The 22,503-nt window shown below is 43.8% G+C and overlaps 1 protein-coding gene across 5 annotated transcripts in view; it reads left to right on the top strand.

The window, feature by feature from the left end:
• Positions 1 to 819: 819 nt before the first annotated feature.
• ADGRD1 (adhesion G protein-coupled receptor D1) overlaps positions 820 to 22,503 on the top strand; it is a 1,511,981-nt gene continuing 1,490,297 nt past the window's right edge. For all 5 annotated transcript variants that reach the window (XM_073676103.1, XM_073676100.1, XM_073676102.1 and 2 more), the window contains exon 1: positions 820 to 1,271. In XM_073676103.1, coding sequence (XP_073532204.1) covers positions 1,206 to 1,271 — 66 coding nt within the window. In that variant the 5' untranslated portion in view covers positions 820 to 1,205. The remainder of the gene's footprint in view (positions 1,272 to 22,503) is intronic.

Genomic DNA, 22,503 nt, shown 5'->3' with positions numbered 1-22,503 from the left:
ATTGTAAGAAACTCACTGATGGTTACCGGAAGCGGTTGTTCGCAGTTATTTTGGCTAAAGCTTGTGCAACCAAGTATTAGGCTGAGGGTGCCAATACTTTTGTCCGGGCCTTTTTTGGAGTTTTGTGTGAAATGATCAATGATTTGATTTTTGCTTCATTCTCTTTTGTGTTTTTTCCTTGCAAGCAAATTAAATGAAGATAATAATACCAAAGAATTTGTGATTGCAATCATTTTCAGGAAGAAACTGAGTATTATCTGACAGAATTGCAAGGGTGCTAATACTTTTGGCCACCACTGTAGATGATAGTGTTAATATGATTGAACATAATAATACCAAATTTACTGAATTACTCCTCAGCGCGAGTGTCAGGGGTTCTATTTGTAGTAAAAATTGGAATGTATTAGGGATTTGTAGAAACCATTACTTAATATAATGTCAATATCAGGATACCTTTCCTTACAAGCAGAAGTCTATGTTCTGGTGATATTTCGCAGGCTATTATCATATGGTTATCCCTTGAAATGCAGTATTACCATTAATAACATTATTTTGCTGGATTTGCACTTTCCTAAACTTTCTGTGAAGTTACAGCTCCACTTTCCTTTCCTGCTCCTGTACATAAAGCAGCTTTTAGACTAAGTTTTTTTTCTATACACTTTTAGACTTGTGTAGAATAGAGCAACACAGTACAATATAATTCTAGAAAGAGCAGTTAATCTGCCTGTCGTCTAGTTACTATTGTCTCCGGGAGGCTGGTGTTAGGACCCAGAACGCAGCCTGTAATGCGAGGTTATAAATAGTGTTGTGGAATAGGACAAAGTTTGAGGAGTGAACATGACATCACTGAGGGCTTCTCCCCACCCTGGACTTGGTGGGATGGAGGTGAATACACATTGTCAGGATCTGGACACACATTCTTCAGTGGTGACAGGATGAACAGTTCATGTACTGAGGGCTAAGGGCTGACTTCTCTGGATTTACCTGCAGTCACTCATGCTGGGATCTCTCTGCCCATCAGAAAAGTGAGAAGTGGAGACTTTTTTCACAGGAGAGTGAGACATGTCCCAGTCTGAGGTCCCTGCATCTCCTAGGGACCAATGACTCCTTAGTGAAATCACTTAGACAAGTCCACAGACAAAGTCACAACTGGGGGGACATTAGTTCTGAAGACCTGACACCTGAGTTGTCTCAAGGACTCAGTCATGGGGAGCTCTCTGCACTTATTCCCTTGGATTACTTTTTTGGTGTTGAGACCATGTGAAAATCAGGTAAATATTTGGATCTTGTAGTGCTATCAAGCTAAAGGCCACATGCAGAATATTTCTGAGCAATCAGTTCACTTACTTTATTCTCTCCTTTCCCTTTCCTCCTCCTCCTGTTAAGCTTACATATAATTATTGTCTTCTTTACATCATTTTCTATGCTGTTATGACCCTGGTGAAAACTTTCACCTGTCAACGTTTAGTAATTAGAACAATTTTAACATTTGATAATTTGATGATTAATAGAGATAATTGAAACCTGAACTAAAGTGCTATTATGGCATAGATGTGCGCCATATTTTTGGTGTGAAAAGCTGACAAAATTAGTAATTTAATAAAGGAATATTTATTGAAATGATTGGTCTAGTAATGGTATAACAATGTTCTTATAATAATAAACTAATAATACAAGTGTCACGTTTCCAGGTGAACCTACTACGGTTTCATGTAGAAACAGAAGATTTATCCACAGATGATGATTCATCTAATCTTATTTCTTTTTAGTATATCTTAGTATAGATTTATGCTTATTCCATGTGTAAATTCACTGACTGTAGATTTTTCATCTACTTTTCTTTTAGAAAAATAATATTTTCTCACATTGCTTCCCCCAACTAAATGGCATGGTGCGTGCTCTATGATGACTCCATGGGGCACAGTATTTTCTTACATCCATGTAACCAAGTCTTATGAACTTGAAAGAATAGCCTCCCTATAACCGATTTTATACAGAGGCGCACAGAGATAGTGCATGTGGCTATAGCAGACCATGAGATCTACTCAGATGACATGTGCACATCCGCCATTCAGGGTCCGAGTACAGAGTGCGATTTCCAGACCAGATGCCGGTCTCATGACCCCAACTGCAGTCTTACAGCCATAGGAGAATATCTCGTTGTTGAATTTGTGTTAGAAGAGGTGAGGCTGGTCTGGACATCACAGTCCGTACTTGGACCATGAATATTGGCTTAGGGGGTCTTAGAATCCTCAAATTTGGCAAATCAATACTTAGTCTCAGTTGTACAATGAATGCTTGGCAGTGTTTCTGGAAGGATATACTCAGGAGACCCTCTATGACATCTGTTGCAAACATTTTTCTGACCATGGCGCAGTCTGTACAATAACGGCTCTCAGTATTTACATTAATACACAGGGGGCTTGTAACATCACCATTTTGCACTCCTTCCTAACAAATTACTCAATTAATTAATGATCCCAAAAGCCGATTGAATAATTTTTTTTAATTAAAGGTCACAATGCAGACATGTAATGTGTGATTCACGCTTCACCAAAGGTCTTAGCAGCAGAATAGGATATACCCATATACCGAGCTTCGCTTCTTTCCTAGCTGGGACCCAGCTGCACTTCTAGACAGGTAGAATCATGTCTGCCTGCTATATGGTCCATCTCTCCAGCAGCACATGTCATCTGGTCGGCACCAGGGGGAAGTCTGCAACCTATTTGTGTGACTGTTTTTAGATCAGTGGTTCCCGATCCTAAGATAAATGAACTGGTGACCGGATCAGCAATGCAAACATAAAGCATTAACTCTTTTAATAGCCCATCATTACCTGAGCGTTAATGATCCGGCAGCGTGATTTACGATACGCCCCACTGTGCTCCAGGATTGGGTTAACCCTTTCAATGTCAATATAAAATGTTACGCTCTTCTCACAATGGCATTTTTTTTATTTCCTCTTTCGACTGGTGTACTTTATTATCAGCTTAGTACAATAGACATTAATGAGATCGGTGATGTCACTGTTAAAGGGAACAAACGTCCTAGTGTGATCCCAGTCTATAATGGTGAAAGTTTTTATACTACGGAGGTTAGGGATATAAACCATCACTTGTAGAAGAGACAGAACTATTGTTTGTTCTGCGGGAATCTAAGTTAGGTTCAGTGCGGGCACAGGACGTCTGCGTGTTGTAGTTGTAACATGAATCCTAAAATATGGCTGCTTATATCCATGTAAAACCAGCAGTTTTAATCTAATATGAATATTCATTTCTATCAATTAGGATGATTTAACTCTTAATATTTTACAATCAGTTGAAACTTTGTCATTAGACCTTGATCATGGTAATGGAAACCTTAAGTTATACATAACTAAAATACGACACCCATGAACATCTATGAGGGCATACGGTACCTTTCACGCCTCTTTTTATATACGAAAATATAAAAAATGTTTGTAGGCACAAGTCACAGCATACAGTACCTATAGATGCTGTGAGCTGCTGTATGCTTTGTGTATGTGGTCCACAGTGTGCTTAAACAGAGGTACAAGTTCAGTGCATTTACACCAGTAGAAAATTGGCAAATGAGCTTCCATAGGAATCCTGATTATCTGCCTTTGAGGTGAATAAAACTGAAATAACAATAAAGCACAATAGGGTTTATCCGAGTAACAGTGGGGAGACCAAATGCAATGGTACTCACCTGGTATGGTTGTGTGACCACAGCCACTAGTAGGCTTAAGGCTGTTGCAGACCCACAAATCGATATAAACAAAAATTGGAAAGAAAAGGGTTAATTCTGTGCTACCAGGGGATCAAGGATGAGAGATAATTTGTGTCCAGAAATACGGTTTATTTGTCAACGCGTTTCGAAGTTCATAACTTCTTCATCAGTTCAAACCTTGCCTTTGTAAGTCACCCAACAAACCTGCAAAATGGGTGATCAGATCATATGTGCTGGCAAAAAAAAAATCATCATTATAGGCAGCACATCATCTCATGTAAACAGGGAATGTGCTGCCGATAACCCGATTGGGGCTAAAAAAATGTTTTTGTGATTGTTCTGCCGTGATCTGTCCTCATCGTCATGTGCTGATCAAGTTGTGTGTTGGCGATTGAACTCATTAATGATGTATTGATGACCTGAAATGGGCACACCTAAATGCACGATTAAGTTCCACAGTAAAATCTGTAAGAGGGTAACTTGCTATTTGACGGGGGGCCTTGGACCCTCTCAGGCACTAGGGCTTGGGTGCAACTGCTACCTCTGCTCTTTCTAGAGTTACAATCCTGCACATGAACTATTAGATTATATTCACTGTGCTTTTCTGCTGAACTGTTAGATTATAGTGATGGTGTTATATGAAATCTCATTCACAGCTGGTAAGAATCCTGTGTTTTTGGGTTCACTAAAGTTTTATTAAATCCTATTTTGTTCTATTATTTTTGCTGCTTTGTGGCCCCATTGCTGAGGTTTTAGTCATTTACTGTTAGTAAATGAAAGCATTGAAAACGACAAGTGAAAAGCTGGGATTGTGGATTTTACACATGGAACTGTGACTTGGATTTCCATAGACACATTTCTAGCAAAGATGTTCTTAGAAGAGTCTTTTTGACAGTTATAGCATATTTTGCTACATTTTTTTTTTTTATTCAAAAGGAATGGGAAGCATAAATGAAGGGTTATTTCGTTTTTTAGTTGTTGGATCCACTTCTATCTTTGCCTAAAACATTTGGCATCAATACCTGCAATGGTGTTTATCTAAAAAATACTGCTTGTGAAACCACCAAAATAGTGTTTTTTACATAATTGTGACAGGTGCTGACCCCTTCCTGTCCTGACAAAAATTAATCGTTAATAAAATTATCAATCCCTGAACCTTCTTCAGTTAAGTTATAAAACCTTCAGTCATTGACGTCACTTAAAGTTCGGGGTTCGTACAGGACAGTTAGTGTGCAGTGCTAAACTCCAAACACGGACTTCTCCTGGAAGTCAGTTGCAATGTTTAGAGTTCCGGGCAGGGGTGGATTAAGAGTAGCAAGGGCCCCGGGCAGTTTAGAAGGCGCGCCCCCCCCCCCACACACCTGATTTATCACGTGACATGTCACATGATCCTCTGTGATAGATCATGTGATAGTTCTCGTGAAATTAATTTGGCACAATATTAATTATAATATTTTTTTTTAGGCTGTGTGCCCACTATGCGTTTTTTAAGTGTTTCCGCAGCGGCAATTTTTTCTGCCAGGGAGATGCAGAAACGCTCAAAAAAATCCGGAACATTTCTGTATCGTGGGCACATAGCCTTACATTAATTGTATGACTCAATATTGAGCACACGTAGCCATCTATACACAGCAGGAGGCTGCACGGTGCCATCTATACACAGCGGGAGGCCGCACGTAGCCATCTATACACAGCGGGAGGCCGCACAGCGCCATCTATACACAGCAGGAGGCCGCACAGCACCATCAATACACAGTGGGAGGCCGCACGGCGCCTCCCCAGAGACAGCAGGAGGCCGCACGGCGCCATCTATACTCAGCAGGAGGCCGCACGTAGCCATCTATACACAGCAGGAGGCCGCACGGCACCATCTATACACAGCGGGAGGCCGCACGGCACCATCTATACACAGCAGGAGGCCGCACAGCGCCATCTATACTCAGCAGGAGGCCGCACGTAGCCATCTATACACAGCAGGAGGCCGCACGGCGCCATCTATACACAGCAGGAGGCCGCACGGCGCCATCTATACACAGCAGGAGGCCACACGGCACCATCTATACACAGCAGGAGGCCGCACGGCGCCATCTATACACAGCAGGGGGCCGCACGGCGCCATCTATACACAGCAGGAGGCTGCTCGGCGCCATCTATACACAGCAGGAGGCTGCACAGCGCCATCTATTCACAGCAGGAGGCCGCACGGTGCCATCTATGCACAGCAAGGGGCCGCACGGCGCCATCTACACACAGCAGGGGGGCGCACGGCGCCATCTATACACAGCAGGGGGCTGCACGGCACCATCTATACACAGCAGGAGGCCGCACGGCACCATCTATACACAGCATGGGGCCGCACGGCGCCATCTATACACAGCAGGGGGCCGCACGGCACCATCTATACACAGCAGGAGGCCGCACGGCGCCATCTATACACAGCAGGGGGCCGCACGGCGCCATCTATACACAGCAGGGGGCCGCACGGCGCCATCTATACACAGCAGGGGGCCGCACGGCGCAATCTATACACAGCAGAGGGCCGCACGACGCCATCTATACACAGCAGGGGGCTGCACTGCGCCATCTATACACAGCGGGAGGCCGCACGGCGCCATCAATACATAGTGGGAGGCCGCACGGCGCCCCCCCCGAGACAGCAGGAGGCCGCACGGCACCGACTATACTCAGCAGGAGGCCGCACGCAGTCAAGCATGCAGTCACGCACACACACAAACATATACAGACATATAGATACACGCATAAACACATTTGAAACACAAAAATACATATAAACAGACATCACACAATGATATCTGCCTGCACACACACACACACACACACATACACACACATACACATACTCACAGACTCACCATCCTCCGGCTCCATTCCTCCTGCCTACTCTGACTTCTCCGTTGCAGCAGTGCAGGCCGGGCGCGCACTGCGTGACGTCACAGCTAGGAGACACGGCCGCGCACAGGGCCGTTTCTCCTAGCAGTGACGCGGCCGGGCCAGCACAGGGAAGTTAACTGCTGCAGTGCTGGCCCGGCCGATGAAGAAGTAGCGGCCGTGCGCCGCTGCTGGGGGAGCGATCCGGGGCCCCCCCTCCTGCCACTGCTACCGGTATGTGCCGCGGCGGCCCCACACATATAATGAGGGCAATCCGGCATTAGACACCCTGCCCAGAGCCGCGGGCCCCCTGCAGGCTCGGGGCCCCGGGCGGTAGCCCGGATTGCCCACATTATAATCCGCCTATGGTTCCGGGGGAAAGTGTGTTTCAGAGAGAGAGAGAAAGAAATACCACATGATGATGGGGTGTGTGTGGGCTGTCATGTGATAGGTCACCTAATCAATACACAGGTGCACAGTGCAGGGAATGGAAAGTCACTCATCAATTTTTTTCCCTAATGGACGCTATATAAATTCATGTCCCTGACCATGTCCTCTTTCCCACTTCCTCTTTTGTTCTTTGTTAATCACTGTCATGTATCCTCTCTCTCACCCTCCTTCTCAATTCATTGTAAGTCCCAATCCTGTAGTCTTCTCTCCTTCTCCGATTAAAGTCCTGTACTGTGTAATCTCCTTCCAACCCCCACAATTCTTTACAAGTCCCTGTCCTATGTTCTTTCTTTCCTCCCTAATTCATTATAAGTCCCTTCCCTGTGTACTCTCAACCCCCACCCACATCGTTCTCCCCCACTGTGTTAAAAAAAAAAAGGAATCACTTACCTCTCCAGAAGATTCCCCGTGGTGCCTTCACTCTTCTTCTGGCCAGGTACCTGGTAAATCATGCAGATATTGTGACGACATCATTATGCCACCTGCATCATACAGAAAGCACTAGGGAGGAAACCGAGAATGGTTTCCTGTAGTGTCTTACGTCTTATTAAAAATCCTCTCTGTGCTCAAGAATGAAGGGATTTTTAATTTTCATATCTTCATGTCCTTGCTAAAGCTACTGGTGACCCAATGATCTCAGAGTGGTCCAATACATAGTCAATGAGCTTTAGTCCACCTGCACATCTCCCCTACTATGAAGGCAATGCTTCCTCTTCTAGCAGTTCTGTAGAACGCTCAGTTTGTACCTTCCTATACACATGCAGACTTTAGTCTCTAAGAGAGGATTCACATTAGGTAGGTTCCTGGTAACGAGGAGCGCCTTACCGTGGCTACAATGTACACATGAATTGGCCAATTTATGAGCTAAGATTTCTCAGTTATTTCTATTTTCTAGAGCAGTAAGGCAATTCAAATGTCATATTTTATGTTTGCATACTCAGAGTTGCAGAGTTCTACTTTATTTGTTAGTTGTATATGGAGATGGCTCCTGTGCACACCTATTTTCTGTTTTTGAAGTGATGGTCAGTTCTTTCATAATAGTTTAAAATCTTCAGCATTGTGAATTTATGTAAAGGGAACCTGTCACTTTGTACATGCAGTCTGATCTGTGGATAGCTTGATATACAGAAGCAGAAGCTGACCAGAATAATATATAGGTTTGTTGGAAAAGATTCATTAAAATCCCTGGTGTTTGTATATATATAATTCTAATGAGTGCTTCCATTCAGTCATTGACAGCTATCTCTGAATGCACAGTCTTTAGGGAAGTCTGTCAATCACTGAGTAAGACCGCCCTGGACACCAGTGATTTCATTGAATAAAATGCAAATTTTATTGAAACCTTTCCCACAAGAATGTTTAACACTCTGATCAGCAATTTCTGATCTATAACATCCTGCATGCAGATCTGATACCATTTTCAACATGACAGGTTCCCTTTAAAGAAGGCCGGTTTCACACGTCCGTATATCTGTGTCCGTGTGTGTCACACGTGTAGCAAACGTGTGCCACCCGTGTGCCGCATCAGCATCACATGGACGGGCTCCTGGGAATCAGTGTACAGTTAGCGCTGTTCCCAAACGTTGGGTGCTGAACACTGCACTCATCACGGTTCCCTGCTGGCGCTGCAATCAACACCAGCAGGGACAATGATGAGGGTAGTGGTAGTCTGCTCCCGCATTGTCCCTGTGTAAAAATAAGAATAAAATAATAAAATCCATATACTCACCTCTCCTAGGTGTCCCCCGCTGTAATCCATGCAACCGCTGCTGCAGAGGAGCCAGAGAGAATGAGCGGCTCCGGAGCCAGAGCCGCCAGAGCCGCTCATTCTCCCCGGTTCCTCTGCAGCAGCGGTCGCATGGATTACAGCGGGGGACACCTAGGAGAGGTGAGTACATGTATTTTATTATTTTATTCTTATTTTTACAGGTGGAAACACTGCGGGATCAGACTACCACTACCCTCATCATGGTCCCTGCTGGTGCTAATTGCAGCGCCAGCAGTGAACCATGATGAGTGCAGTGTTCAGCACTGACGCTTGGGAACAGCGCAATTCCCAGGCGCTGGTACGCGTCACACGTATGACACATGGATGTTATCCATGTGGTATGTTTTGCGGACCATGTATCTGCAAAAAAACGGACCTGTCTCTGTGTGGAGCACACGGACACATGGTCCCTGAAAACACACTGAGATATGCACAGACCCATTCATTTGTGTGTCAGTGTCTCCGGTACGTGTGGAAACTATCAACACTCGTACCGGAGATACTGATGTGTGAAAGAGCCCTTATTCTGCAAAGTTCACAAGCTCAGTGTATTTATTTTGGAAGTGCAAATAAATTCTCCAAACACTTAAGCATATACAGCAGCCATATACAGCAGCCTGTCAATCACTGTAATGAGGGCAGAGTGAGGGGGCGGGGAGCACTCTTCTTGTTAATATATTGAACTCACAAACTATGGAACCGATTCAAACAGTTTTTGCCAGTTTCTGGCGTACAACACCTTGAAGTTAAAAAAAAATGTGCGCACTCAAAGTTGTGCAACAATTTTGCAACTTTTTTTTTATTTCCAAAGTATTTTTATTAAAGGAATTTTTTTTTACAATAACAAGGGAAGGGAGAGGAAACAATATACCACAAGGAATATGTGAATAAAAAGTCAAAAATACAATGAGAAAATATTTCTTTCTTAAATTTTGCAACTTTTGATGTTTTTACACCAGTCCCAGCCAGCTCCACAAAAATGGGCAAAACTTGGGCGAGATAGGGCTTGGCAAAGCTCATCAGGCAAATTCATCAAAATTTATGACACTTTAGTGGCTTTTCTTTCGGAGGCGCACAGCAGTTGTAAGGTGTGCCTAGTTGATTAAGGCTATGTGCTCACGATGTAGAAATGCGTTTCTGCATCTCCCTGGCAGAAAAAACGCATTCAGATTTTACATGCGTTTTTTCTGCCAGGGACAAGCGTTTGTGAAGCGTTTTGCACATGCGATTTCGCATGCGGGTTGTCAAGAGCTTTCCAAGTGATTTAACATCACTTGGAAAGTGCTTGACAACTTGGTCACACTATATAAATCCATGCAACCGGCATGGATTTATATAGAGTGACCAAGTTAGTTTAAAAAAAGAATAAAAATGGTAAAAAATAAAAAAAAACATTATACTCACCTTCCGATGGCCCCCGGTCTCCTTATCCGATGCGTCCGGTCTCCCTGGTGTCTCGCGGTTGTGTAAAAGGACCTACCATGACGTCATTTAGTCATGTGACGGGTCACGCGACCGCTGACGTCGGCGGTCGCGCGACCCGTCACATGACTAAATGACGTCATGGCAGGTCCTTTTAGACCATCGCGAGATGCCGTGGAGCCAGGACGCATCGCTATGGAGACCAGGGGCCATCAGAAGGTGAGTATAATGTATTTTTTTATTTTAAATTCTGTTTTTTTACAGGTACTATGGTACCCAGGTCTGGAGGAGAGTCTCCTCTTGTCCAAACCCGGGTACCATCCGCACATTGAATCGCTTAATATCCGCATGTGTACATGTAGTCATGCGGATATTAAGCGATTCAATGCAAGTCAATGGCGGCCGTGATTACGCAAAATAATTGGTAGTGCTGCGGATTTTTCCGCAATGATAATCAGCAGCGGAAATTTCCGTAGCATGTGCACAGCACATGCGGATTATCATTGGGGAACATGGCAGACCTTCTACCAAGCGTTTTTTAAGCGTTTCTGCGGCGGAATTGCCGCTGCGGAAATGCTTAAAAAAACGCATAGTGGGCACACAGCCTAAGAGTTGTGGGCTTTTTAATGAATTGTGCACATCTTACTCCAGCAGTGCCTTCATTAAGTTTTGCATGTACCACACCAGTCAGAATGAATTGAGCCGTATGAGTCTGGTGTATTCTCTCACTGTTCCTGTTAGCTAAATGGCACAATTATTTTTGTGCTGTTTTGGCTAATAAAGTAGCAAACTTTTACGCATGGTACGATGATTTCTTTTATTAAAATACTTGATTATTGTTAGGTTTGAAGGAGTCATTATTGAGTTTGTGATCAATCAGACATAATATAAAAGTCAGATCAATATAAGCATTCTTGGTTTCAAATGAGTGGCAACCACGGACAGTTTCTTCCTATTGGGAAGAGGGCTCATGTCCCTTTTTAATTATTGCATTAAAGAGAAGCTATCATCAGAAAATTAAATCAGCTATTTGTGTTGTTAGTATTTTTTATTTAAAATGAAACAACTGAGATGCAGTTGAAGTGTAGACTTTCAGGTTTAATTAAAGGGGTTGAACAAAAACGTCCTGTGAAACGTTTGGGGATTGCAATAATTTTTCTATAAAGGCTCCTTCTATCAGGGGCTCAAATGTAAATGTAATTTAACTTTACCATAAATAAAATGTCCATTTTTAATACTTTAACCCATTAACGACCACCATAACGCATTTTCACGGCGGCGGTTAAGGATACTTATGCCTCAGTGCCGCTCTTTCACGGCCCTGAGGAAAAAGGATGTAGAGCACCCCAATGTTGGAAATTCTCCAGGGTCTCAGCTACCCTGGCAGCTGAGACCCTGGAGAACATGATCAGGGCCGTTTTTTCCGGTCCCCAATCACGTGATCGCCGCTATTCAGTGAATTCAGTGAATAGCGGCAATCACGAAAAAAAAAAGTGTGCCTGCGGTTACAATGATTTCTCTCTCCTCTGACATAATATACATGTCAGAGGAGAGAGAAATTAAGCCCCCCGAGCCACCCCGGTACCTCTTACATCCCTCAGATCTCCTGATCTGTCCCCCTCTCACCATCATCTTCCCTTAAAGAAAAATGACGGGCACATGCACAGTTCGCCCGCTGAGATCTACCGGCCGGTGCCCGGCAGCAATAAGGAGTTTTCCCTTTTGGTTCCTTTTGATCACTGTGATAAACCCTATCACAATGATCAAAAGAAAAATCCCTCTTTGTCACCCCCTTAGTTAGATAAAAATTATAAAATATATATATTTTTTTCATTCTTTGCAGTTAGGGTTGGGGTCAGGGTTTAGGGTTAGAATTAGGGTTAAAATTAGGGTTAGGATTAAGATTAGGATTAAGGTTAGGATTGGGGTTAGGGGTAGAGCTAGGGTTAGGATTAGGCTTAGAATTAGGGTTAGGATTAGAGTTAGATTTAGGGTTAGCTTTAGGGTTACCTTTAGGGTTAGGGTTAGAATTAGGGTTAGGATTAGGGTTGTGTTGGGGTTAGGATTAGGGTTGTGTTAGGGTTGTTTTAGGATTAGGGTTAGGGTTGTGTTAGAGTTATGGTTGTGTTAGGGTTGGAGTTAGGGTTGTGTTGGGGTTGGGATTTTTTCAAAAGTAAAGAAAAAAATTTATAACGATATGACGACTAGTGTTGAGCGCAAGTCTTCGCTACTTGAGTTTGCCTAAGGTGCTTGGGTATGTATCGAGTATTACAGGTGCTTGATTGATATGCTTGAGTCCTCGCCCCACATGTTTTGCGGCTGTTATACAGCAAAAAACAACACGCAGGGATTGCCTGCCATACACGGGCAATCCCCGCATGTTTTTTTGGGTTTCTACAGCCGCGAAACATGTTGGGCGGGAATTCAAGCATCTCATTCAAGCACCCGCAATAGTCGGTGCATACCCAATCAACCAATGCAAACTCATGTAGCGAGCACCTGCGCTCAACACTAATGACAAGATTCAATATGACGATCTAATGTTATCAAATTCTGTGTCTTACCTCTGTGTTCAAAATTCTCACTATACCCCTTGATAAAATCATTGATGGGTGTAGTTTCCAAAATGGGGTCACTTGTGGGAGCTTTCCACTGTTTAGGCACATCAGGGTCTCTCCAAACACGCTAATTAGGACAGCAAATTTTACATTCAAAAAGTCAAACAGTGCTCCTTCCCTTTCGAGCCCTGCCGTGCACCCAAACAGTGATTTTTCCCCATATATGGGGTATCAGCGTACTCAGGAGAAATTGCACAACAATTCTTGGCGTCCATTTTCTCCTCTTACCCTTGTTAATACAAAAAAATTGGGGCTAAAAGATCATTTTTGTGGAAAAAGTTTGATTTTTTATTTTCACGGCTCTACATTATAAACTTATGTGAAGCTCCTGGGGGTTCACGGTGCTCACCACACATCTAAATAAGTTCATTGAGGGGTCTAGTTTCCAAAATGGTATCACTTGTGGGGGGTTTCCACTGTTTAGGCACATCAAGGGCTCTACATGGCGTCCGCTTTAAATTCCAGCCAATTCTGCATTCTAAAAGTCAAATGGTGCTCCTTCTCTTCCTTGCCCTGCCGTGCACCCAAACAGTGGTTTTCCCCCACATATGGGGTATCGTCATACTCAGGAGAAATTGCACAACAAATTTTGTGGTCCATTTTCTCTTGTTACCCTTGCAAAAATAAAAAAATTGGGGTCTGAAGTAAAATTTGTGTGAAAAAAGTTAAATGTTCATTTTTTCCTTCCACGTTGCTTCAGTTCCTGTGAAGGGTTAATAAACTTCTTGAATGTGGTTTTGAGCACCTTGAGGGGTTCAGTTTTTTTCAATGCTGTCACTTTTAGGGATTTTCTGTCATATAGACCCCTCAAAGTCACTTCAAATATAATGTGGCCCCTAAAAAGAATGGTTTTGTAAATTTTGTTGGAAAAATGAGAAATCGCTGGACAAATTTTAACCTTTATAACTTCCTAACAAAAAAAATTTGCTGCAAAAATTGTGGTGATGTAAAGTAGACATGTGGGAAATGTTATTTATTAACTATTTTGCGTGACATACAGTTATATGAAAAAGTTTGGGCACCCCTATTAATCTTAAGCTCAATGTTTTTTAAAAATTGGTGTTTTTGCAACAGCTATTTCAGTTTGATATATGTAATAACTGTTGGACACAGTAATGTTTCTGCCTTGAAATGAGGTTTATTGTACTAACAGAAAATGTGCAATCTGCATTCAAACAAAATTTGACAGGTGCATAAGTATGGGCACCTCACCAGAAAACTGACATTAATATTTAGTAGATCCTCCTTTTGCAAAAATAACAGCCTCTAGTCGCTTCCTGTAGCTTTTAATGATTTCCTGGATCCTGGATGAAGGTATTTTTGACCATTCCTCTTTACAAAACAATTCCAGTTCAGTTAAGTTTGATGGTTGCCGAGCATGGACAGCCCTCTTCAAATGATCCCACAGATGTTCAATGATATTCAGGTTGGGGACTGGGATGGCCATTCCAGAACATTGTAATTGTTCCTCTGCATGAATGCCTGAGTAGATTTGGAGCGGTGTTTTGGATCATTGTCTTGCTGAAAGATCCATCCCTTGCGTAACTTCAACTTTGTCACTGATTCTTGAACATTATTGTCAATAATCTGCTGATACTGAGTGGAATCCATGTGTCCCTCAACTTTAACAAGATTCCCGGTGCCGGCATTGGCCACACAGCCCCAAAGCATGATGGAACCTCCACCAAATTTTACTGTGGGTAGCAAGTGTTTTTCTTGGAATGCTGTGTTTTTTTTCCGCCATGCATAACGCCTTTTTGTATGACCAAACAACTCAATCTTGGTTTCATCAGTCCACAGGACCTTCTTCCAAAAAGAAATTGGCTTCTCCAAATGTGCTTTTGCATACCTCAGCCGACTCTGCTTGTGGCGTGCTTGCAGAAACGGCTTCTTTCGCATCACTCTCCCATACAACTTCTCCTTGTGCAAAGTGCGTTGTATAGTTGACCGATGCACAGTGACACCATCTGCAGCAAGTTGATGCTGCAGCTCTCTGGAGGTGGTCTGAGGATTGTCCTTGACTGATCTCACCATTCTTCTTCTCTGCCTTTCTGATGTTTTTCTTGGCCTGCCACTTCTGGCCTTAACAAGAACTGTCCCTGTGTTCTTCCATTTCCTTACTATGTTCCTCACAGTGGAAACTGACAGGTTAAATCTCTGAGACAGCTTTTTGTATCCTTCCCCTGAACAACTATGTTGAATAATCTTTGTTTTCAGATCATTTGACAGTTGTTTTGAGGAGCCCATGAGGCCACTCTTCAGAGGAGATTCAAACAGGAGAACAACTTGCAAGTGGCCACTTTAAGTAGCTTTTCTCATGATTGCATACACCTGGCTTTGAAGTTCAAAGCTCAATGAGGTTACAAAACCAAAAAAAGGGCTTTAGTAAGTCAGTAAAAAGTAGGTAGGAGTATTTAAAACAAGAAAATGATAAGGGTGCCCATACTTATGCACCTGTCAAATTTTGTTTGAATGCAGATTGCACATTTTCTGTTAGTACAATAAACTTCATTTCAAGGCAGAAACATTATTGTGTCCAACAGTTATTACATATGTCAAACTGAAATAGCTGTTGCAAAAACACCAATTTTTAAAAAACATTAAGCTTAAGATTAACAGGAGTGCCCAAACTTTTTCATATAACTGTATCTCTCTGATTTAAGGGAATACAAATTCAAAGTCTGAAAATTGCTAAATTTTCTAAATTTTTGCCAAATTTCCATTTTTTTCACAAATAAAAGCAAGTGATATCGAAGAAATTTTACCACTATCATGAAGCACAATATGTCATAAAAAAACAATCTCAGAATCAGGGGGATCTGTTGACATGTTCCAGAGTTGTTACCTCATAAATTGACAGTGGTCAGAATTGTAAAATTTGGCTTGGTCATTAAGGACATAATTGGCTCCGTCACTAAGAGGTTAAGCAAAAAAGAACAAGGACAACACAATTACTATACAGTGCTGTGAAAAAGTGTTTGCCCCCTTATTGGTTTCTTATTCTTTTGCATGTTTGTCACATTTAAATGTTTCAGATCACAAAACAAATTTAAATATTAGACAAAGATAACACAAGTAAACACAAAATGCAATTTTTAAATGAAGATCTTTATTATTAAGGGAAAAAGAAATCCAAACCTAATTTTGTCTAATATTTAAATTTGTTTCATGATCTGAAACATTTAAGAATGACAAACATGCAAAAGAATAAGAAATCTGTAAGTGGGGAAACACTTTTTCACACCATTGTATGTGCATTAATGGCTGGTAAAATACATGTGTTCGTCAATACCATAAAGAGTAATAAATGCACATATATTGCAAAGATACAAAATACAGACCTATATTCGGGATAACACAAAAACCAGCAGAAAAGATTTTGAAAAAAGGGTCAATGCATCAAAGTACTGTACAAATATCAAAAATGTTTATTTAAATATACAAGTGGGTATGTGGTGGCTGGACAGGCTTACACACAAAGTTAAAAATTACTTAAAATGAATAGTGATGAGCAAGCACTAAAATGCTCGGGTACTCGTTGCTCGGGTCGAGCAAATTGGAATACTTGGGTGCTCGACCCGAGCAACGAGCCCAATGTTTATGGGAAACTCGAACATTTTTCAGGTGGCTCCCCCCGGCGGTCTGCAGAGGGCCTAAAAATTGCCCAAATTGATGGGAACAGTGCTCAAATGACATGGTAACAGCATGGTGAAGACCCCTGGAAGCATCTCTGACTCCCAGATCACTACTGTCAGCAACGTGGTCAGAGTATTACACCACTTTTACGGACTCACAATAAAACATACAAAAACGAAACCAAAATGGATTTTCCTGGGAAATATGTTAAGGAACATCCTTTCCAGGGTAATGACTTGTATATAAGGCGAAATAAATAACCAAAAACAAAAATACTCCTCCACAACTTGGGCTATGTTCACACGTAGCGTTTTTGATGCGTTTTTGCACTTTTGAATTGCTTTCAACCAAGACAAATGCATTCACCAGGAAATGTCATTTTAAAATTTTACAACCTTATCTGGCCATGTGGTGTGTGACACATCATCAGACACATGCATACAGTGCTGAAAAGACATGGGAACAGCATGGGGAAGACCTCTGGAAGCATCTCTGACTCCCAGGTCACTGCCTAAAAGAGTGCCCATCATAAGTGATCCTTGGCGCATGCGAAGATGCCTCCCACCATGCACCTGTTGTTGCAGACTTGCAACAATCACCGTCCACGTCCTTGTACCACTCCAGCGTTCAGTTGTCCCTACCCCATTCCTTGGAGTGCAAGCGCAAGTATGCAGGCAGCCACCCACCCACCCACCCACCCACAGGCTGCAATACTATACTGCCAAATTCTTGACAGCTGCTTGCACTTGAAATGTGGCCTTTTAGGCTCGTGGAGGCGGAAGCTTTTCACAACCTCATGCCGGCGGCGGCCGAGTGTCCATACTTGGTCCCCAGCCGCCACTATATTTCCCGGTATCGCCTCCGCCTTCCACAAGCACGGGTCCCACAACATTACCCGTGCCCTCCCCAGTGCACTTACTGGGAAGGACCGCCTAACCACAAACATGTGGACAGGTGAATGTGGCCAGGGACGGTACGGAGCCAGTCCACAACTTTTTTTGCTAAGAGTTGTATTTAGCTTGGTGAACGGACTGGCATAGAGGGAAACCGTATCTACCCTGTGTGTCAATTCTCCCAGGAAGTCCTGTAATTGAGCTTGTTGCAGAAGCAATGGCAGCCCGTCCAACATCAACTCGCACTTGTCGGTGGTGCTTTGACACACACACATCTTTCTTTGCGCATTTAATTTCTTGAATACAGAGTTGGACAATGGCCTGATCTGTAATGCGTTTTGAGAAATAACATGCATAAGCATGGCCGATCCACATTAAAAGAGCAGAGTGTTCGGGAACCTTCCCCCACACTTTTCTTAGCCAGGGCTGCTTTTCGGCAGGGTTGGACGGGCCCACCAGAGAACCGGAGACTCCTCCGGCGGGCCCTGGCTTCTCCTTCAGGAGAGTTCATAGTGCCGAGGTGAGGCCATGATGATGATAGAGGCCACCATCTGCTTAGTTTTCTGTTACTTGGACTGCAAGTGCAAGTATGCAGCCAGCCACCCACCCACCCACAGGCCGCAACACTAACCTGCCAGATTTCTGGGCAGCTCTTTGCACTTGAAATATGGCCTTTTAAGCTCATGGAGGCGGAAGCTCTTCACAACCTCATGCCGGCGGGGCCGGGTGTCCATACTCGGTCCCCAGCCGCCACTATATTTCCCGGTATCGCCTCCGTCTTCCACAAGCACGAGTCCCACAACATTATCCGTGCCCTTCCCAGTGCACTTACTGGGAAGGACCGCCTAACCACAAACACGTGGACAGGTGAATGTGGCCAGGGACGGTACGGAGCCAGTCCACAACTTTTTTGGCTAAGAGTTGTATTTAGCTCGGTGAAAGGACTGGCATACAGGGAAACCGTATCTACCCTGCGTGTCATTTCTCCCAGGAAGTCCTCTAAAGCATTTTGCACTTGAAATGTGGCCTGAACATTACTGCTGGTACTTTTCTGTGGGAATTTGCTTGCCTCCTACCAGCCTGGAATATTTCCAGCAAACTATGGTACAACGCCATGGTATTAGCACTGCCCCCAGTACCAGTAGCGAAGCCATCCCCAATTTCCTTCGTAGGAATTTTATTTGGTAGACTGAGTGGCTGCCCAAATACATTTTCTCACAAAGGAGCTGAAGATAGAGTGGCAGTCGGTGCAAGTTTCTCCAGCCTGTTAGATATTACAGGGTGAACGGCAGCACATTGGATCATTGGTTAGCACTGAAGCCTTGCAGCGCTGGGATCCTGGGTTCAAATCCCAGCAAGGACAACATCTGCAGGGACATTGTATGTTCTCCCCGTGTTTGCGTGTGTTTCCTCCTCAGTAAAAAAGCAGCCATAGAGTGTCCGGGAACCTTCCCACACACTTTTCTTAGCCAGGACTGCTTCTCAGCAGGGTTGGACGGTCCCACCAGAGAATCATCTGGTGTGCCTTGGCTTCTACCTCAGGAGAGTTCATGATAGCGCTAACTTTGCAGCTGCTATGGGGCTCTTGAGCGGGTGAGAAAGGTTAGCCCTCAGAATCAAATCCTCTGGTGGGCACGATGTTTTTCAATCTGAAACAGCTTCTCAGTGGGAGTTGTATTTCACCACAGCCATATTCTTTAGCTCGGTGAAAGGGCTGGCATAGAGGGAAACCGTATCTACCCGGGCTGTCGTTTCTCCGTCACCAGGTTCCGCCCATTGTCACGACCATGCCTGGCTCTATGTTCAGCGGTGAGAGCCACAGATCAGGCTGCTGTGTTACAGCTTTCAACAACTCTGCAGCGCTGGGCGGTTTGTCAATTAAGCATTAAGCATGTTATCTTCAGCACAGCCTGTTGCTGCTTGGCCAAGGCAGTGCTGTCAGTTTGTGACTGATGTGATTATTTCGGAGATGGAGGAGGAGGTGCATGAGCTGAACAATGTGATTACATTGAGGTTAAATTGGTGACGCTGTTTTTTATACTAAAGAAAGATCCTATTGTTTTGTTTTTTTTACGTTATTTTTTAAGACAAATGCATTCACCGGGAAATGTCATTTTAACATTTTACAACCTTATCTGGCAATGTGGTGTGTGACACATCATCAGACACATCCTTTTTTATTTATGATGGAGGGACTCTGAAAGTCATAAAGCCTATTTTTACAGGGACATCAGACGGCCCTTACTATTCTTAAAAAGCCAGCAGTCGGCCATAGTTATTGTTAGAGAGCCATCAGCCAGCTATGCTTTGTTGTTCCCATTATTAACAAGTGGGTCTCATATACTGTTATTGCGTATCCAGTGACTGCAAGGGCTGCCAAAAATTTGGACGCAACCCAATACCCCTTTGAAGAGACATAGAGGAGGGTCTCAGTAAAATGTTCCCATTATAAAGGAGTGGGTCTCCTATAGTGGTAATGCCCATGCTGTGACTGCAAGTCCTGCCAAAATTTGGGAAAAAACCCCCTAAGAATTTAAAGACACATAAAGCAGGGCCACAGTAACAAGGTACAACATGTTCCCATTAGAAAGGAGAGGGTCTGCTATACAGTTATAGGGTATGCAGTGAGTCCAACGGCTGACCAATTTTAGGAAAAACCCCACTAAGAATTTAAAGACACATAGAGCAGGGCCACAGTAACAAGGTACAACATGTTCCCATTAGAAAGGAGAGGGTCTGCTATACAGTTATAGGGAATGCAGTGAGTCCAACGGCTGACCAATTTTAGTAAAAACCCACTAAGAATTTAAAGACACACAGAGCAGGGCCACAGTAACAAGTATGACATGTTCCCATTAGAAAGCAGAGGGTCTGCTATACAGTTAAAGGGTATGCAGTGAGTCCAACGGCTGACCAATTTTAGGAAAACCCCCACTAAGAATTTAAACACACATAGAGCAGGGCCACAGTAACAAGGTACGACATGTTCCCATTAGAAAGGAGAGGGTCTGCTATACAGTTATAGGGTATGCAGTGAGTCCAACGGCTGACCAATTTTAGGAAAAACCCCACTAAGAATTTAAAGACACACAGAGCAGGGCCACATTAACAAGGTACGACATGTTCCCATTAGAAAGGAGAGGGTCTGCTATACAGTTATAGGGTATGCAGTGAGTCCAACGGCTGACCAATTTTAGGAAAAGCCCCACTAAGAATTTAAAGACACACGGAGCAGGGCCACAGTAACAAGGTACAACATGTTCCCATTAGAAAGGAGAGGGTCTGCTATACAGTTATAGGGTATGCAGTGAGTCCAACGGCTGACCAATTTTAGGAAAAACCCCACTAAGAATTTAAAGACACACAGAACAGGGCCACAGTAACGACAAATTCCCATTAGAAAGGAGAGAGTCTCCCATAGTGTTGGCCTATGCAGTGAATGCAAGGGCTGCCAAAAATTTGGAGGCACTTCAATGCCCCTTGGAAGAGACGTGGAGGAGGGCCTCATAAAAAAATGTTCCCATTAGAAAGGAGCGGGCCTCCTATACTTGTAATGCCCATGCACTAAGTGTATGGGCTTACAAACATTTACCCCTGGGGGGTATACATGAACATACTGTATAAATAAAATTTTTCACGGGCATCATAAACACCCTTTAAAAAAATTATGTGGGTGTTGCATCACGGACCACGGTCACCTGGTGATATGGTGGTGGAGGATGAGGAGAAGGAGGAGGACAAGAGCAAATAGACAAAATCAGGAAGCGTATACCCATGTGTGGGTGTGAAAAGGTGCATGGGAATACACCTCCCAAGAAAAGACACTGCATTTGAGTTTATGTTTTACTGCTATCATTCGGTGGTGTTGAGAAGTCTGGCCCAATCCAGCCCTTGTTCATTTTTATAAGAGTCAGCCTGTCAGCATTTTCAGTTGACAGGAGGATGCGCTTATCAGTTATAATTCCACCAGCGGCACTAAAAACCCGCTCTGATAAAACGCTGGCGGCAGGGCAGGCCAGGACCTCCAAGGCATAGAGAGCCAGTTCATTCCACGTATCCAGTTTGGATACCCAATAATTATAAGGCACAGAGGAATCACGGAGGATGTTGGTACGGTCGGCAAGGTACTCCCTCAGCATCTTCCCAAACGTTGCACTCCTTGTGAGAGTACCCCGCGCCTCAGGGCCTCTGCGATGGGAGGGTCTGAGAAAACTCTCCCAGAACTTTGACAGTGTTCCCCTGCCTCTGCTGGATTGAAGTTGTGTCTCTCTCGCCTGTACTCCTTGGTTGTCCACCAAAGTGTGCCCTCTGCCGCCAGCGTTTTCAGATGGGAATTTTTTTAATAGTTCCGCAACAAGGGCCTTCTGGTACTGCCCCATTTTTGTAGACCTGTCCGCCTCAGGAATAAGAGATATAAAGTTCTCCTTGTAGCGTGGGTCTAGAAGTGTTACCAACCAGTTATGACTGTCACCCAAAATTTTGAGGAAGCGAGGGTCATGGGAAAGGAAGCGTAACATAAACTCAGCCATGCGTGCCAGACTACTAACAAGCAAGACTTCCGTGTCCTCACCAAGAGGATGACTGACCATGCTCTCCTCCTCCTCCTCTCTGTCCTCTGGTCATCCACGCTGAACAGACGGTATGACAGCTGTGCAGGTAGTACTGTCTATAGTTCATGAAACTAGCTCCTGTCCTTCCTCCTCCTCTTCCTCATTGTCACCCAATCCACATTGGGATGAGATGAGGCTTGGCTGTGTGTAATCACCCTGTATGGTTCCTTGCTCCATCTCATCATGCTCCACTTGCAATGCATCCTCTTTGATTGTGAGCAGAGAGCGTTTCAGAAGACAGAGAAGCGGGATGGTGATGCTAATTATGGCGTCATTGCCGCTCACCATCTTGGTGGAGTCCTCAAAGTTTTGGAGGATGGTACATATGTCCGACATCCATGTCCACTCCTGAGGTCTTATGTGTGGAGTCTGAATTGAATACCGACGGCCTTGTTGATGCTGGTAGTCAACAACTGCCCTCTTCTGCTCCCAAATCCTTCCCAACATCTGCAGTGTAGAGTTCCAACGCGTGGGGACATCACACACCA

Source organism: Phyllobates terribilis, unplaced genomic scaffold (genome assembly GCF_046119375.1).
Source record: "Phyllobates terribilis strain yellow unplaced genomic scaffold, ASM4611937v1 Scaffold_1__5_contigs__length_1240528914, whole genome shotgun sequence".
NCBI lineage: Eukaryota > Metazoa > Chordata > Amphibia > Anura > Dendrobatidae > Phyllobates > Phyllobates terribilis.
Note: the sequence above shows the minus strand (reverse complement) of the source record. Positions and strands in the feature narration are given on the sequence as shown.